At 51.3% G+C, this 17,655-nt stretch overlaps 1 protein-coding gene across 4 annotated transcripts; it reads left to right on the top strand.

The window, feature by feature from the left end:
• Positions 1 to 484: 484 nt before the first annotated feature.
• LOC148329698 (PH and SEC7 domain-containing protein 1-like) lies at positions 485 to 17,648 on the top strand. 4 transcript variants are annotated; one of them, XM_088304393.1, is made up of 20 exons: positions 485 to 672; positions 1,679 to 2,284; positions 3,091 to 5,166; positions 5,345 to 5,441; positions 5,762 to 6,021; positions 6,546 to 6,718; positions 8,147 to 8,342; positions 9,784 to 9,965; positions 11,430 to 11,627; positions 11,712 to 11,792; positions 12,836 to 12,948; positions 13,025 to 13,083; positions 13,164 to 13,253; positions 14,895 to 14,938; positions 15,062 to 15,252; positions 15,413 to 15,483; positions 16,050 to 16,207; positions 16,349 to 16,559; positions 16,657 to 16,800; positions 17,083 to 17,648. In XM_088304393.1, exons 3-20 carry the CDS (start codon positions 3,226 to 3,228, stop codon positions 17,386 to 17,388), a joined length of 4,515 nt encoding a protein of 1,504 aa, XP_088160519.1. In that variant the 5' UTR covers positions 485 to 672; positions 1,679 to 2,284; positions 3,091 to 3,225; the 3' UTR covers positions 17,389 to 17,648. The 4 variants fall into 4 exon arrangements, with proteins under 4 accessions (XP_088160519.1, XP_088160520.1, XP_088160518.1 ...); XM_088304392.1 differs by lacking the exon at positions 485 to 672 and adding an exon at positions 1,565 to 1,599; XM_088304395.1 differs by lacking the exon at positions 485 to 672 and adding an exon at positions 1,565 to 1,599 and having other exon boundaries at positions 16,349 to 16,493.
• Positions 17,649 to 17,655: the final 7 nt, after the last annotated feature.

Below are 17,655 nucleotides of genomic sequence, written 5' to 3' on the forward strand. Positions count from 1 at the left end.
CGATTACGACCCAACATTGGCTTATATTGGAGAAATGAAAGAAAGTACATTTCTTCTCTTGCTCACAGCAATCAAAGTGCAAATGTACTTTACATCCTTGTGAGCGAAGCATTCTTGACAAGATAAATAAAAACTTTAAATCGAGTTTGTCTGGCTATGATTTATTAGGCTAAGTAAAAACATGTTTCGATAGCTCTCTCTCTCTCTATATATATATATATATATATATTGATATCAAAGGACGAATCAATTTTAAACGGTTTTGTTTTGTGTGTACGAATAAATCAAGTATGAAATAATAACGTTGTTGCTGTTGTTTTACTATCCGGTTCAAAAATTAAAAACAAACGCAGTCGTCAATTTTTTAATCCAAAATATTTTCTCTATTTTTTTTCCAATACTTATGCTGCCTTCGACGAAAGTGGGAAATCGGACTGTCTTCCCACTTTCGTCGAAGGCAGCATGAGAGGAGAGTTACGTCTCACGTCACTGTGTCGTCACGCGTCGGCCGCGGAAGTCGGAGTCACCGTGGAGAAGAACGTCAACTAACAACATAACTTTGCCGCCTAACGGAACGGAACCGAACCGCGGCGAGCTGCTTCGAAGTTGTGACCGGGACCGGTTGCCCCTCTTTTACGCCCCCACCAAAACCACCACGACTCGAGGTTCGAGGTGAGTCTGCCAAGACTTCTTCAGATTGTTGAGATGCTTTGCTCCGAAGTCTTCTTTTGCTGCAATTTGCATTTTGCCTTTTGGACTTGTTCCCACTTTCGTTCGGACAGACGCTTCATTCGAGTTGACGTTGGCCATGTTCTCATCAACTTTGGAGCATTTGTCGTCAATTGGACTTGTTGTAGTGTTGTGGTTGAAGTTGGTCATGTTTCTTAATTTTGGTCCTGCTCTGTTTGTCGCACGTTCTCATCGAATATCTGCTGTAATTTGGACTTGCTCAACGTGAACCCTTCCGAGTTGAGGTGAACTTGATGTGACGTCATCGAGGTCGCCCCAGTCGGAGTGAATTGAACACACTTGACGATTGACGTGATGATGAAACTGAAATTGGACGCATTGAGTCCGAGAACGTTGACGCGAATCTTCTGAGACAAAAAGAGATGTTTGTTGCGATTGAGACGAGAAAGGAGTTGGTGTCAAAGCAGCCGTAGAAGAAAATTTTTTCGTTGATTAGGAAAAAAGAAGAAAAGTCATTTGAGGACGTCAGCGGCCACGCTCCTTTTAACAGCGCATGATGTGTTGCTTTTACTTAAATAGGAGAACATCATCAACAATAATAAAAAACTTTGCTCAGTTTGATCTTGAAATGAACTTGAATGACCTCCGACAACGACAGCAAACGCCCAAGTTTTACTTTCACTTCAGCTGTCTGCAATTCCTGACACATTTCTTGGATGTCACCTCCCTGAACTAATGCGGAAATGAGATAGATCCATCCTGGAACTGGTCTAGAACTGATCTCAAACTGGTCTGGACACGGTGTGGCTCTGGAAGAACCTATTTTAGGGACTGATTTTGGAGCACCTCGTTTGGAGCAATCGAGAAGCTGCATGATGACCTCATGAGTGACCCCGTCACTCCTGAAATGTGAGTGACGTGGTCAAGCTAGCATGAAAGATGATGACAGTTTTGAATGGTGCTTTTTTTTTTTCTTCTTTTTTTATAGCTCTAATCGTCATTGGACTGTTTCCAAGTTATCAACGAAGCTACCATAGATGTTTTGGGAATGTGTGTGAGTAGCTGGAAAACCCCAAATCCTGCACCAGGAGATCGCACAAACTGCACACGGGAAAGTGGGAGGCGAGATGCGAATCACACCTCCAGCGTGCTGGAAAATGGGGGCTGAAGTCTGTGAAGTCCTGTAGCCCCTGGACGCAACTCCAGTATTTGTTGCTGCTCTTCAGTTATTGGTTGAGACAATGGCCCCGCCTTGCGAAGGGACACGGCAAACTATGTGCGGGACGCGAGCAGTGGGACGTGACAGTTGGGGGTCTGGCCATTGGCCATTTGAGTTCAGGTGTGTTCATCTTCCCGTTACCTCCCCCTCACACCCGCACGCCGGCCACTAAGCCGCCTTGCGGCGTCTGTTGGCACCGGCTGCCGTGAGCCACGCGATTGGTTGTCAGGCGGCCCAGAAGAAAAGAGGCGGAGTCAGGCTGATTGATATGAGCGAAAGAGGCGGGGCCGTATGAGAACACAACAAGTAAGAGATGAGGAAGAGCCTCCGCGTTGCCACGGCAACGCAGAGGACATGACACCAGAGGACACACAGGTAAGCTAACAGCTACACTTGTGGCAACATTACTACTACCTCGTGTGCATGTTCGTGTATGCGTGTGTGTGTGTGTGTGTGTGGGGGGGGGGGTGTGCGTGGGGGTGTGTGTGTGTATATATATATGTGTGTGTGTGTTTGCGTAAGTGTGCGAGAGAATTTGTGAGAGGGAATCCTATTAGCCTTCTATTTGTGTTCCGGAAAAGTCGCACTAAGCGTCTTCTTATCTGTGTGCGCGTGTATGTGAGTGTGCGTGTGCGCATGTGTCTGTGTGTGTAAGTGAAGTGAGTTCAGAGTTCAAGGATACGTTCACTTGCAGTCAGTAAGTCTGGATATCATTGGTGGATTAAAATGTCTTGAAATTAATCACAAATCAAATTGACATTGTGTGTGTGTTTGTGTGTGTGTGTAGGGGTGCACGCACGTGTGTGTGTACGTGAGTTGAGCGTGGAAGGCTATGTTGACGTGCAGTCGGTCACTTTTTTAGTTAATCAGCGCCGTCCAACAAACGCTTGTGTCGCTTCTGACTGGTGCTGAATCTCTTTGATCATTGATTGGCAGGTGATGTCAGCCGGGTGGGCGGGACTTCAGCGGCTTTTTAATGAAATGCGTGACTCGAGTGCCAAATTGACTTTTTAACGCTGTGTTAATCTTTTCCTCCTGCAAGCGTTGCCAGCCTGGCGCCTGTTGCAAAGCTTTGATTAGATTTGATGATCAATGCAAGAAGAACTGATGTGTCATTTTGAGATGTCGTCCTTTCCAATCTAACAAGAACGTTTCTTCTTCTTCTTCTCCTTCCTCTGTAGCTTGACAAAATGACAAGAGAACATGACCGGTGCCCACGTGTCACTCTTCCAAGCCTTTAGCATTTAATTGTAGACCTGAAGTTCCAGAAAGTTCAGTTGAAGGCCTTCGGAAAAAGGAACGTTGGAGTTGTTAAAATGTCGCAGTCGGGGAAAGTGCTGCACTTGTATGTTGAGGTGCGATCGGCGGGTGAGGAAGAAGAAAGGCTTTGTGGAAATGATGCGAGGGGTCACGTGATCCTCCAGTGCTCAGATGTTCTCCCTCATTCCCAAAGGAGCTCCGCCCTGTCCAGCCCCAACCGAAGTCCGGACTATTCCTCGCGCAGCCAGTACAGAACGCCGGGTGGGCGGCACAGCTCGTCTCCTTCCAGCTCGTCCTCCAGGCGCTCGGCCAGTCCCCTGGGCCAAAACCCGGAAGGCGTGGATTCCTCTGCTTACTTCCGGCAGGAGGACATGTTACCCAACACCTTTGAGGACTTACTTCAGGTCCTTTCATGCTCAACCACCCGTCCGGGACATCAGTACTCAGCAAGTCTCGCGCCGTCGCCGGACGCGTCCCCCTATCAAAGGCGGAAGCTTGGCGAGCCTCCGCCAGCGTTTGGGCGCATGACTGCACCTTCGACACCAACTGGCCACCGCCGCCAGTGCTTAGGCGATCAGGAGCGGAGGACGTCCGTGGTGACCTTCGGCTACGTTGAGAAAGCCAATGTTCATATGATGGGTGGCCGTCGCCCTTCTCTGTGCCAAAACGAGTCCGATAGGGATGAGCGCTTTTTGCCCACCCACCTCAGGAAGCGATGGAGTGACCCGTTAGGATCCCGCAGTCCGGCCAGACGGGCTGTACTGTGCCCCGTTCACCATCGTCCTTCCACCCATCTCGGCTCTCCTTTCTTGCACCGAGATGCGGTGGCTCGAGATGCCACCCACCGAGCCTTGGAGGAGTTCGGCTCTCCGGAATTGAGGCGGCGCTTCGCGAGTCGCCGCAACGACAACTACAACCCGACTTTGCCACGACACCACAGGTCGCCTACCTGCCGCTCGTGGGCGGGCTCGCCCGTCCCGCCCCACGGTACCCTCACTTTGCCACCCGACGCTCAGCTCAGAGACCTCGACAGGGGAGTCTGTCAGAACTCTTCCAAGGGATTGCGGAGAAGCCCCGCCTCCAATCAGCTATCCGCTCACACTGGCTTCCCGTCCCACTCGGCAGCTCGGACGTCAGGGCGTCTTTGTCACAGCCCTCTCTCATGGTTGGGGGAAGATAGTCCCCGACTTTCCGGCAGTTTTCAAGCACCTTTACCCGCTGGCCGGCACACACATATCCAACATGATTTCCCAAGCAGCAGAGCCGCTCTTGTGAGCAACCTGAGAAGCTCCTCCCCCTTGTCCAATGCTGACATTCTTGGGGGACAGCAAACTCCCTCACCAACGCCTTCCCCAACCGAGTCTTTGAGGTCCCTCAGTCCAAGTATGGGAGAGTCGTTGGTCAGAAAAGCCCAACGGCATTCCGGTCTTTGTGAGGACGTCTCCTTAGAGCCGCTGCAGGAAAACAAAGCGAAGCCAGACAAATCCAGACTTGTGCAACCTCAAAGCGTCTCACCTGTCTTGACCAGGAAAGGACGCAGCTCGCCTCCTTCGCCTGGCTTAAGCCCACGCCGGGAGCAGAATTCAAATGAAGACTACAGACCTTCATGCTGGGAGAGCAGGCACCGCCATCGCTCACACAGCCCCGGAACCTCCAGTCGACTCCCCTCCCGGCAAATAGGAGCGGCTTCACCCTCCTCACAGCAGGAGCTCAGGAAGACCAGTCCAGTCCAAGACAGGCTGCAAGTCTGTCCTGAAAAGTCCAGACGCTTTGCTTCAAGACTCAACGACGAGAGTTTCAGGAGGCAGGCAGAAGACCAAGCCGGACCGGATCAACGCAGACTGCTAGCGCGGTTGCCTGGGACTCGGCAAGAGAACGTTGAGGGTCTCAACACGGTTGCGGGGACGCCCTCCCACAGCGCCAGCGCGTGGACGGGAAGCTTGGGAGAAGGAAACGTGTCCCCTGAAACCTGGAGCCAGTCCACCTCCGGGATCCAGGTCGGGGTTTGCTCACCTTTGACCTCAGTGCTAGCTCGCTAGCAAAGCTAATGTCTGCCATGTTGACTTTTTCATGCTTTTAGTGCAACAACAAAAACACATCCAATTTTAGGTTTGAGCAAACGCTTGTTTTCATAGACTTGCTGTAGTTTAACTGCACCATGTTGAATATTTTCAGTCAGGCGGAAGTTCGTCTTCAAGGTCACAGAAAATCGCCCAAGCCAAGTGGAACTTCCTTTTTGGAGCACAGCGCCAGGAAATCTGCAGCAATAAAGGTGCAGAAGAAGAAAAAAAATCTCTCTCGCACACACACACACACTGCCTAATTTGCATCATGTTTTTGCATGTCATAGCATCGTGCTGTTGTTGAAGTTACACTTATGAAGCTTGAAAGCTTTTGAGCCAATTAGCTCGAGCTCAGCAGTGCCATTGCTAGCTAGCACCGGCGACTGCAAATCCAAGTCAAATATGTCGCATGCAATTTTCATACGCAACTTATTCCAGCTGTCATGAAATGCGCTCTAGACATCAGATTGTCATGAAACCTGCAACATGTCTCACATTTCATCTGCGCTGGTTTTGGTCTTGAATTCAGGTGTCCCTCAGCCGGCTGCGACCCCGCCGAGCCCCGCCCCTGCCAAGCCCGCCGAACAGAGGCGGGGTGGGAGGGGCGTCCGGGGTCAAAGGTCATCTCATCCCCACAAGGTCCGTCAGATCGAGGTGGAGCTGCTCGCCTCCGACCTCCCGGACCACTCGGCCCCCAAGACGGCCGTGCTCCGGCGCAGCGTCAAGTACTCTGAGACGGATCTGGACCACGTACCGCTGCGCTGCTACCGAGAAACTGACCTCGACGAGGTGACGTCACGTCGTCCACTTTTGGAATATCGTTGCCATTAGAGTGGTAGTCGACTGCGTTTATGGAATTTGAACGGCCGAGTTTGAAGTCCGCTCCAACGCTGGCGTTGTGACCTCAAGTGCCGCGCCAATCGGAATTAACGATTTAATACCCCGAAATCATGAAATCCCCAAAAAAGAGCCACTCTTCGCCGCCGTCTCGCTTTTCTACTCCGACCTTTTGATGACGATCGCAATGAGGCCGGCGACGAAATGGCAGCCGAGACTCGGCGTAGGTGGAGTGCCGCGTAAGTAAAGGAGCGCCTGTGACTCCCTTTTTGGGGTCAACACACGAGTTGCGTGCGATCTCCTCGAGATTCCGATTGTGTCGTTGGCGGCTTCCGCGGTGACGGCAAATATTGATCACTCGCCACTGAAGGAGGATCACTTCCGACTTCACAAATCAATCAATGACGGTGACAAAAGTGAGATTGATCGCTTCCGTCTTGTAATGATGGCGACACGAATCATTTGTGTTGCCACAGGTGATGCGAGCGGAGGCGGCTGAGGAGGATCCTGACGACGCTTTCCCGGGGTTGCGCTCGAGCGAGGGAGTGGCGGCGGCGACGGAGGAGGAGGACGGCATGGTGGGCCGGGCCAGCGAGCGGCAGAAGGCCGCCACCCACCCCGACAAAGGCTTCGGTCTGTCGCTGAAGGGGTGAGAGGTCATATCAGGTTTTCGCACCAACTTTGACCTCGCGACTCTCAACCTTTAACTTCTCAAATTGCCGTTGCACACGCGCAACACGCGAGAGATCTTTCCGACAACACGTTTTCAGACCAATGTCTGGGATGTCGGCGCCGCAAAATGTACCGATTGTCACGACCACGCTCTCTCTTTGTCCGATTTGCTTTCTTAAAACGTGGCCGCAAACTAACCGTCAGGAAAAAGGGCGACTGCGTGTCGCCAAAGTTGACGATGTTGTGCCCTCAACGGATTTTGAACGAGGATGCCCTCTGGATCGCCAAATATGTGCCGTGACGTATGACGGCACCATGATTCTCTTTAGCGGTTCACCGCAAATTGCGAAAAGGAAGGAGAGTGGGAGGAGCTTTAAACAACGCGCTGTTATTCGGAATTGATTTGTTCAATATTTCTTCCGGAAGCCGCTGACATTGCAATTATGTGAGCGCAATGATGTTCCAAAATGAGTTTGCGTCGCAGTCGGGTTCGATCCCCGGCCAGTGTGATCATGTCCGAGCGAGATACAAAATCCGAAGTTGCTCCCGATGCCGCGTCATCGTCATCCGTCGCTAGATGACGTCACCGAGTAGCCCAGGTAGAACAGCGAGCGCGACGCAAGAAACGGCCCGTTTCGCGTTGGGCCGACACGCCCATCGCGACGAGCGGCCCGCCGCGTTGGTCACCTGAGCGAGGTGAAGGCCGACAGGGAAGGAAGCGTCAGTCTGCTTGGGGCAAACCGCCACCCCTTGCCGAATTGCTGCGATGAAGAAAAAGAATCGAAAAAAAAAAACAGAGAAAAATTGGCATCTTCAGTCCTGTTCCTCCGTTTTCCAACACACCTGAAGGATCGTAGAGCCTGCTGATGATCTGATCATTTGAAGAGAGAGTTGGAAAACCTGCTGGACACCGGCCGGCCCTCCAGGAACAGGGTTGAGGACGCCTGGTCAAAACCGTCACAAAAAACAGCTGACGGAGGATGCGGGATCGGAGGGAAAAAACAATCCAGAATTCGTGGACGGTTGACAACAAAGTCGAAATATTAGAAACGAGATCAAGAATCAACCGATGCTTGAAGGTCCCAAGAGATCATTGGAAGGCCTGAGACGGAGGTGATTGAAGATGCAAGAGCAGAAGAACGTTGAACGTGGAGAATCCTATAAAGAGCAAACCATCCCAGAAAGAAAAAAAAGTCATCCATTTTGGAAAGAAAAGATTTCGGAGCAATTTTGCGAGGCGAGAACAAGAAAAACAAAAAGCGGGGCAAGTGTGAGACGGAAGAGAGCGAGCAAAGCACGTCCTGAAAAAGAAAATTGTCCGGCAGATGTGGCGGGGAGGGCGGGATGCTTCGGAAGAGGCGCGGCCGGCCGAGCCAGCCGATGCTGACGTCGTCTTCCTGTGCAGGACGTCGGACGCGAACGGCGCCGGGCAGACGGCCGACGGCCACCTGGATTCTTTCAGCCGCCATTTTGAAAGCATCGTGGAGAGCCACCGGGCCAAAGGGACCTCGTACAGCAGCCTGGACAGCGTGGACCTGCTCACCTCGGGATCCACGTCCGTCTTCACCTTTGACCTGCCCACGCTGACACCGGAAATCCAGGTAGGGCCACGCTTTGCCGCCGCTTGGCCACTCTTGCTTTTTCCGACTGTTGTTTGCGACTCGCTTCTTTGTTGCGTGTTTGTTTTCTGGCCTCTTTGAAAGTTTTTTTTTTTTTTTCTTTCTGATTGTTGTGGCTGTTTGACCCCGTTGTTTTTTGGTGACTTGTTGTGTTCTTGTCTTTTCTTTCTTTATTTGTCTCGTTTTTTTCCCCAAGATTCTTTGTGTTTTTTTTGTTTCCGATGGTAACTGTTGATTCCCATCGACTGATGTTGGTTTCTGACTGTTTGTGACTGTTGTTTTTTTTTTTTTTTTTGCTTGTTTTGTTTTTAATCTAACTGCAGTTTGACTGTGGCTGTTGTAGGGCTGGGCGATAAACCGAAAATTTACCGTTACCGAAATTTATTGCAATGACCGAAATCATTTTGCCCATGTCGGTAAATTCGGTGTTAAAAAAAAAGAAAAGGCTTTTCTGTCTGCGGCAATGTTCATGCCCCTTTAAGACCACAACAGCGCCTCTAGTCACGTGACTCTACCAGTCTGCCTGAGAAAGAAAACAGACGTCGCTGTCGTAGCTGGGATTCAAATCCAGAAGCTTTTTCACCACCCACAACACAACCATGCTGTGCTGAAAGTTCAGAGTGAGGAGCAAGGTTGGACAAGTGACAACAGCCCATTAACGGAGGCGACACCAAACGAGAGAATGTCTCAGAGGTGGACGCGATAGCCGAGCACAAAGCTAAAGATAAAGCTCCTCAAGTTCCAGTGGCGCGCACAGGATTTAAACGCTTCATGAAAGCCGTATTTCCCGATATGGACTACATCGGGCCGGGAGCTTAGACATGTCGAGCATTTTGCATCTACATCCGACTTGTGGTCGGGTCGCAACATGGATCCCTGATTGAGCCTGACTGTGCATTACATAGACGACAAGTGGCGCCTGCGCACCAGAGTACTCGAGACGGCACATTTTCCCCGATGATGCACACGCGTTTATTTGGCTTGCATTGACATTTTCTTTCATTTTATTTAGCGTTTTTTTTATTTGCCATGATTTACATCATGACAGCATCTTGGCGCAATCTATTTGCAGAAAAAGATTTTGCAAGAGGTACCCTTTTTCTTTGTGACATTGTTCAAGTCATGCAAAACAAGCTATTTGGAATGTTTATACAAATGATTTTTGTACTTTTATTTTTCATTGAAAGTAAAGTGTACCAGTTGGTCAATTAAAAAAAAACAGTCAATATGCATTTCCTGCATTTATTTAGATTTTAGTCCAGGGGGGGGAATCTATCGTGCATTTATCGTTATCAAGGTAAAATTTCTCAATTTCTCGCGATATTGATTTGAGGTCATATCGCCCAGCCCTAGGCTCTTGGTTCTTTGTGGCAAACGTTTGTGGCTGTCAGTGAAGAAGACTGCCGTGTGTTTGTGCGTGCAGAGTCAGATCTGCGAGAGTGCCAAGAACATCCTCCAGCTGAGCTTCGCCCCTTTGACTCGTTCGGAAGTTTCCTTGCGCGGACGCTCAGAGGACGCCCGCTCTGCGCCGCTCCGGAGCGGATCAGCAAAAGAGCCGGAGCGGCTCTCCATCCTCAAAGGCAATTCGCTCCACACAACCGCCAGGTGAGTCTCGAACACGATCGGTCTCGCGTGGAGCTCGGAGGCCGAGGACGCCTCGCGTGTGACGCAGCTCCAGTGCAAAAAAAAAAAAAAAAAAAAAATGGCTTTCATTTTGTCGGAGGAATTCCAACAATGACGTCATCCTCAAACCTGCTACAGTAAGAGAGCTGCACCAGCAGGTGGCACCAGATCTCAAACGCGTTTGAGTGCATCTTCCGCGACCAGAAAATTTGGAATGAGTCCAAATGAAAGGAGCGTGAGATAAAGTTTGTGACGATGCTCCGTCCTGATTGGCCGGATGCCAACCGCCTGTCTCAGGCAGATTGCGCAAGTTGAAAGCCACGCCCCCTGCAGAAAGATGAACTTGAGGAGGAAATTCCAGACGGACGACTTCCCTACGTTGGTTCTTTTGTGACACGCACAGCGCAATGCTCGGCAAACGTCAGCAAGAAGACAACTTCCCGTAAGCCACCGGACGGGAAGTTCAGTCGGCCCCTCCCACTGACCACGAGAAGAACGAGCCTCGCGCCAGAATGGCCGGGAGGACCAGAAGGACAAGAAAAGTTCAAGGATAAGAAGAACGGAATGAAAAAGTACAAAAGCAAGAAGAAGAAGCTGTTGTGATGGCCGCCGTTACCATGGAGACGGATGACGTCAAAGGACAGCCGTATCGTTGGCCATGTTGACATGGTGCACTTCCTGCTGTGCTGGGGGGGCGTGGCTATGGAGGACGCCCCGCCCATTTTGTGCAGGTCAGATGATGAAGCGCTCGCACTTTTTAATGTTCACGCTCGGCTCTCGCCTTTTTGGTGCCGCTGGCGTGTTGGTCGTCTTTTGGTCTGTCTGCTGTACTTTGTCTACTTGTTGCATGAGATCACCCGTTGTAATGAAGGATGTACTCCGACCGGCAAACCTGAAGCTGTCCGTGCGTGTTTGAGTGCGTGTGCGTGCACACTCAAGCAGCGCAGTGGGAACGCAGTCATGTGACAGCGACCAGTAGGAGGAGCCATGTTGCATTTTGTGTTGTGAAGCGGTTTTGATGTGGTGCTTTATGACGTGGCATCACGCCAACATGGCGGCCGGCGCGTCCTGCTGGATAATATGAGGAAAGCGCCTGTATTTTCTGTGTTGTGCCGACAAGAAAAGCTTTGGCGGACTCGCCCATGTCAACTTCCTGTATGACGTGGGCGCAAGGGAACATAACCTGTCGCCCGACCTCAGTTAGTGGGCCGGCCTCACTTGACTCACGTTGGCCAATGGAAAGACAGATTGACCATCATGTAAAGCCGCAGTGGCCTCTGCGTCATCGCATTCTCACGTCCTTTGTGAATGTGTGACATTCACACTGTGTTGCCATGGCAACCACATTGACACTCTCACACACACACTTCAAAGACAGTTTGAAGAAGAAGAACACCACCACTACCACTCAAAAACCTGAGTGAAAGGGTTCTTTCTTGCTTTCAGGGAGCGTGCGGCCAAATGGCCTCCCGAGCTGCTGCACCCGCAGCCCGACGTGGCGCAGCGAATGGCGCGCGGCGACGCCGGCAACGCGCTGGCCAACGGCACCAAGGCCGACCCGCAAGCCGCTAAACGCCTGGCCAAGCACCTCCATCACCTGCAAGGCTTCCGCAAGTCTGACGTGTCTTCACACCTCATCAAAAAGTCAGTGTGCTTGCATGCGTGTGCGTGCGTGCGAGCGAGCGAGCGCATGTATTATGTAACACGCCTGCATTCATGTTTTGGCAGTAACGAGTTCAGTCAGATGGTGGCGAAAGAATATCTCAGCAACTTTGACTTCAACGGTCTCACCCTCGACCAAGCACTCAGGTTGGCAACCGTCACAGGTTTCAACTCGCGGCCCGGGGGCCAGATCTGGCCCACTACATCATTTGATGTGGCCCTTGCAAATTGTCTTCACTTTTAACAAAACTTGAGAAATTAGATGGTCAGTCCCCCTTTTAAAATAAACAATTAAATGAAATCAACAATTTAGCGGCCTCTCATTTCCAAAGGAGTTGAAAATCAAATTAACGTGTTGACGTCATTAAAAAAAGCGACCACAAGCGCCGACATAAGGACGATGTGGAGCGCAACAAATAATGACTTTGAAACCTCGATCGACGCACCGGTGCCTTCAATAACAAGTGAGTCGATGTTGGAGTGCTCTGAAAAACAAGCTCCCATTTGACTTTTTTTTTTTTTTTTTGCTTTGACTTGCAAGCGCAGACAATCACTGTACGGTGGACAGAGTCAATTCAAGTCACTTGGCAATTAGTGAACGGTTGTTCGAAAGGTGGTCTTTTGCCACTTCTAGCTGAAGTTGACGCTAAAGCTAAACAAAAAAAGTTGTGAATTTAAAACAACCACAAATCTTCCATTCAATTCACTAGCTTAATGCTAATGCTAACATCATTGTTGCACCACTTTGGTCTTGTAAGTAATCCATCGAACTCAACCTGTGCTGCACATGTAGGCCAATAATCACTCATCTATTCTTTAGCCTCTCCAGCGAACGACTAATACTAGCGAGAGATGTCTCTAGGACAGAAGATCCTTTGTCTGTTGTCTACTGCCCCCTGGTGGCCAAGGTGGCATTAAATTCATGCAGTCTGACAAAATTCCTTTTCATTCTATTTAATGTTGTTAGAACTCTGTTTTTATAAACTACAAAGGTGGTTATTTTTTTGTGGACTGGATTCACCCGATTTGCATTCTTGTCAGCGGCCAGAGCCGATTTGAAATTGCCTTTTGAGTTACGAGCGTGGTGACAAAAAGGAAGTGAACCAGCAACGACGTCATCGTCACGCACGACATCATGCACACGTACAGCGGCGCGGCGCCATCTGATGATGTCATGATTTTCCTTCCAGAACCTTCCTGAGCAAGTTCACGCTGACGGGCGAAACTCAAGAGCGAGAGCGCGTCCTTGCTCACTTTTCCAGAAGATACGTGGCGTGTAACCCTTGCAGCCGCGCCGCCCAAGGTGCGCACCACCACGTATGCACACGCACACGCACAGGCGCACACCTCATGTAGTTTTTGTTACCGTCTTCTCTCAGACAGCGTCCACACGCTGACTTGTGCACTGATGCTGTTGAACGTTGATCTCCATGGAAACGTGAGTGTGACTGACAGCTGGTGCTTGTAGCGAATTGTTGATAAGTGTCCTTACTTGTGTGTGCGCGTGCGCGTTTGCAGAATGTTGGCAAGAGGATGTCCTGCAACCAGTTCATCTCCAACCTGGAAGGTCTGAACAATGGAAAAGATTTTCCCAAAGATATGCTGAAGGTAAAAACACTCTCACTCTGTCATCCAATCACAGCGCAGCAATGGTAATGACACGCACGCACCTGGATTTGCGTGTGCGTGTGCGTGCGTGTGTCAGAAGGAAGGCAAGTCATTATCTTTAGCTTGAGTATTTGCAACAAACAAGTGTTAGTCTTGAGCAGCGTGTTCCTAATATTGTGACCGACTCAAGAGGCAAAAGATTAGGAACGCCTGCCACGACGATGCCCCCGCCCTCTCCCCCTCCTTCCCTGCAACACTTTGCACTTCCAGTGACTTACCCAACACGTCCTGCATTATTGACAGCCGAGGAGGCGGGCCACGGCTGCCCTTCCTGAGTCGTGATTGGCCGCAGCTGTTGAGGGAAAATGCGCAGTGAGAAAGAGCAAAGCAGTGAGGATCTCGAGTGAGAAGGAGAGAGAGAGAGAGCGCGAGCGAGGTCTCTTCTCGTCACAGGAGTCACAGCGCCAGAGGAAGAGGAAGAGCATTTTCCTGCAGGAGGAAGACATGACGAAGGAAGGAAGAACTTGAGTCCACATCCAGACCAACATCGGCCATTTTCGACAACGATTGAATGGTCTGCAGCTGTGGCGTGGCCAACGACATGTGACCACGCCACATGTGACCACGCCCACCTCACCATCTGCTTCCTGCCTTCAAGAAGAAGCCCCAGTGTGGTCCCACCACCAGAGGGCGCCGCTGCCATCTGACGCCCACGAGAGGGCAACACGGTTCTGTGATCGCCTCAGGGTGCTGTTTTCCTGCCACCACCAGAGGGCGACAAAAGAAGCAGTGGCCAAAACGCCGCCACTGGCATCTTGTCACCGTTTTCTGTGTGAAACTTCCGAACTGAAGACGTCTTGGTCAAACTTTATTGCAGTCAGCCTCCGTTAAAATATTATTATTCTTTTATTTTGTATTTTTTTTGGGCTAAAGCGACATGATCGGCGTCAACAGCATCCAGTCGGCGACCCGTCTACGTTCGCGCTCGTTGGGTTCAGTGCGCAGCGCTCGCGATTCCCGAGACCCGCAATCGTTCCGGCGCTCCAGGACGCCGCGGTCTCGCTCGCTCAAGCCGCTCGCCTTTCCCGATTTGCTGGGACAGACGCAGGAGGAGGCGCCCAGGAACGCCAATCACAAGCGAAAGAACAAGAACAAGAATAAGAAGCACAAGCATGACAGCAAGAAGGAGAAGGTAGAACAGGAAGAGCGCCGCTCGCCCGCCAGCCAATCACAAGGCACACAATGCACTGGTCGCCAAACAAGTGCGCGTCTGCAATCTCCATCCAATGATGAAGCGAACGTGAGCGTAAAAAGGCCACCTGAGCGAGAGGACCAGCTTGCTCGAGCTAGCTAGCATGGAAAGTTACACACAGGAAGTTCCATATTTTCAACCCTAAATTTGTCAACTGTGAGGCAGATGTGCTTCACACTAGCGCACTGCGCTGGTGATTGCGTCATTGTGGTCGTTCTGGGAAGCTTCATTTGCCGTTTGCTAGCTAACGTGTGCGCAACGGGGTTCTTACACGAGAATGGAATTGAATTTTCACGTCTACAATCATTCGGCGAATTTTGAAATCACAAAAGTGGAGGAACCCTGAGGCTAATGCTAAGCTAACTTGTCTGCTATGGATTTGTTTTCAGTCTTTGTACGCGTCCATCAAGAACGACAAACTCCAGTGGACCATGTGAGTTTCGCGTGACGACGACCCTGCAGTCATTGGACGCACACTCGCAAAGGAGGGAGAAGGCGTTTTCCTCCATGTTATTGTTGTCGGGTTTTGTTTTTTTCTTTCCTCGCCTCTCCACAGCGACGAGGAGGAGCTGCGGACGTCCACGTCGGACTTGGCCGACGGCCGAACAGACTCCGCCTCTCACACCATGAAGCGAGCGGGGCTGGGCCGCAACCACCTGGCGGCTGCGGCCCAGCGGGCTGACGGCGAACTGTACAAGAGCGGTTTCCTGGTGCGCAAAGTCCACGCCGACGCCGACGGCAAGAAAAGTACGTTCCTGTTTTGATTTGAAAACAAACATCAAAATGTTGAAAAATTGATTTGATCAATGAAGCACATTCCGCCTTTTGATATATGAGGTGAAAGAAAACAACAATCTATGCATTGTGCAGTGCTGTCTTTGTTTTTGCGTGCGTGCGTGTGTGGCAGCGGCACGAGGCAAGCGAGGCTGGAAGTCCTTCTATGCCACCTTGAAGGGTCGCGTGCTGTACCTGCAAAAGGTAAAAAGCCAAAAAGAAGCAATTGTCACAAATCAATTTTTGCTTTCAAGTGAATTGCCAAATATTCTTTTTGGCGTCTCAATGGCATTTTGTTTCTTAAATGATTCTTGTTCACTTTTATTCCCGCGGCGAAAGAAAATCACAATTGGTGACGTACTCGGCAGCAACCTTTTTTTTTTTTTTTTTTAATGAATGAGAAGCAAGTGTACAAACAACTTGGCGGCGGCGACTCTCTTCACGTTCGGCTCGTTGTCAGTTAAACAATGTCAGTCCCATCACGGCGGCGACGACGCTTTCTTTTCATCTTACAGTCAACGACCTCGATTTTGATTGGTCCACAACTTCTGTCGGAAAATCGTCAACACTGCGGTTGCAAAACGTGCACGCGAACGTTGCCGCGGAGACTCGAAATGGTTCGTCGGGATACGCTTTGTCTATTTGTGCACCCCGATTGGCTGGCGACCAATCAAGGCGGAAAGTTGGCCGGGCTGGGCGCGAGACACGCCGGCGACGAATGTCTTTTGTGTTGAAGCGCTGACGCGTTGCGGCGTATGTGTCACCGGCAGGACGAGTACGGCGCCGAGCGGCGGCTGACGGAGGACGACGTGAAGAACGGCGTGTCGCTACATCACGCGCTGGCCTTGAGGGCCGCCGACTACGCCAAGCGGCCCAACGTCTTCTACCTTCGCACCGCCGACTGGAGGGTCTTCCTCATGCAGGCGCCGTAAGGGAGCCGCGCCGCCGCCGCTCGGCAAAAGCGGACGCCTTCAATACGTCGCGTCGAGCGTGCTCGTGCTCTCGAGGCCCCGGAAAATGTTGTGGCACTTTTTGTCGGCCGCTAAGACGCGCGCCTCTCTCCCGTCAGGTCGTGCGAGGACATGCGCTCGTGGATCACTCGCATCAACGTGGTGGCGGCCATGTTCTCGGCGCCGCCCTTCCCGCCGGCCATCGGCTCGCAGAAGCGCTTTGCACGCCCACTGCTGCCCGGCTCCACCACCAAGCTGTCCCAGGTCACGCGGGCGCACCCGTTTTGTTGTATCGGCCCATCTGATGACACCGTGTGCTCCAAACTAAATGTGGCAGACGTCCCTTCCTCACTTCCTCACTTTCCGCAATCTTCAAACATGGCCGCTGGCGTTTTGACCGTTTGTTTGTTTGTTTTTCTTGCGGCAGGACGAGCAGGCGGCGTCTCACGAGGCTCGCTTCCGTGCGGCGTCCTCTGAGCTCGACGAGCTGGTTGGTGCCGCGCCAGACCGCAAGGTGAAAGGTCGCGAGTTGGATGAGCGGAAAGCGCGACGGGAGTATTTGGAGTTTGAGGTAAAGGCTACGCGTCACGCCTGTTCAAATGAACACAGAACGGCCATTTTGCATCCACGCAATCGCAGAGCGCAACGTACCGTCGATGATGTCATTTCCGAGACACGTTTGAGGTCGCGGACGTGTTCGGCGTGACGTCGAGTGTCGTGGCTTGAGTGCCATCATTTGCATAAGTCAACAAAGGATTGTCGTGACGATCGATGCTACAAAAATTCCATCATAAAAGCAATCCAAAAAAAAGATCAATGATCAAAATTGTAATTGATGTGTTTGCCCGCCCAGAAAACGCGTTACGGTACATACGCCATGCTGCTACGCGCCAAGATGTCCGCCGGCGAGGAGGACTTGGCGGCCTTCGAGGCGCGACTCTTTGAGGACGACGGTGGCCCGCAGAGGGCGCACTCCGGCCCCTCGCCGCCACAGCAAGCGGACGACAAGGAGAAGACGCGCGGCGGTAAAAGTTTAAAGGTCGCGTCCTCGCGTTTGCTCTGCGACGGGACCGCCCAGCAAGAAGAGGAAAGTGGGAAGAAGGAAGACATGCCGCAGCACGCTCGCAAGTTGGCGTCCAGACAGGAAGTGACGGCGTGAGGAGCCCATGCAGCAACGCATTGTGGGAAAAAGGAGGACGAGAAGGACGCCAGAATTTTGAGCTGTTTTTTTTTTTTTTTCCTTTCCCTTCTTTGCCTTCGTCTGATGCTGTTGCCATGGTTACAGACAAGGAGCAGATCGCTGTGGCAACCGCTCAACATGGCTGCGCCGCAAAGGACAGTTGTCATGGCGATGGGAGAAATCCTCACTGTCACGAGGACCAAAATAACTGCAACATGTTCCCATGCATGTCAACACACACGCGTG

The sequence above is a fragment of the Idiotropiscis lumnitzeri genome, chromosome 9, assembly GCF_059441095.1.
Source record: "Idiotropiscis lumnitzeri isolate Australia: NSW breed Sydney's pygmy pipehorse chromosome 9, RoL_Ilum_1.0, whole genome shotgun sequence".
Classification (NCBI taxonomy): Eukaryota; Metazoa; Chordata; class Actinopteri; order Syngnathiformes; family Syngnathidae; genus Idiotropiscis; species Idiotropiscis lumnitzeri.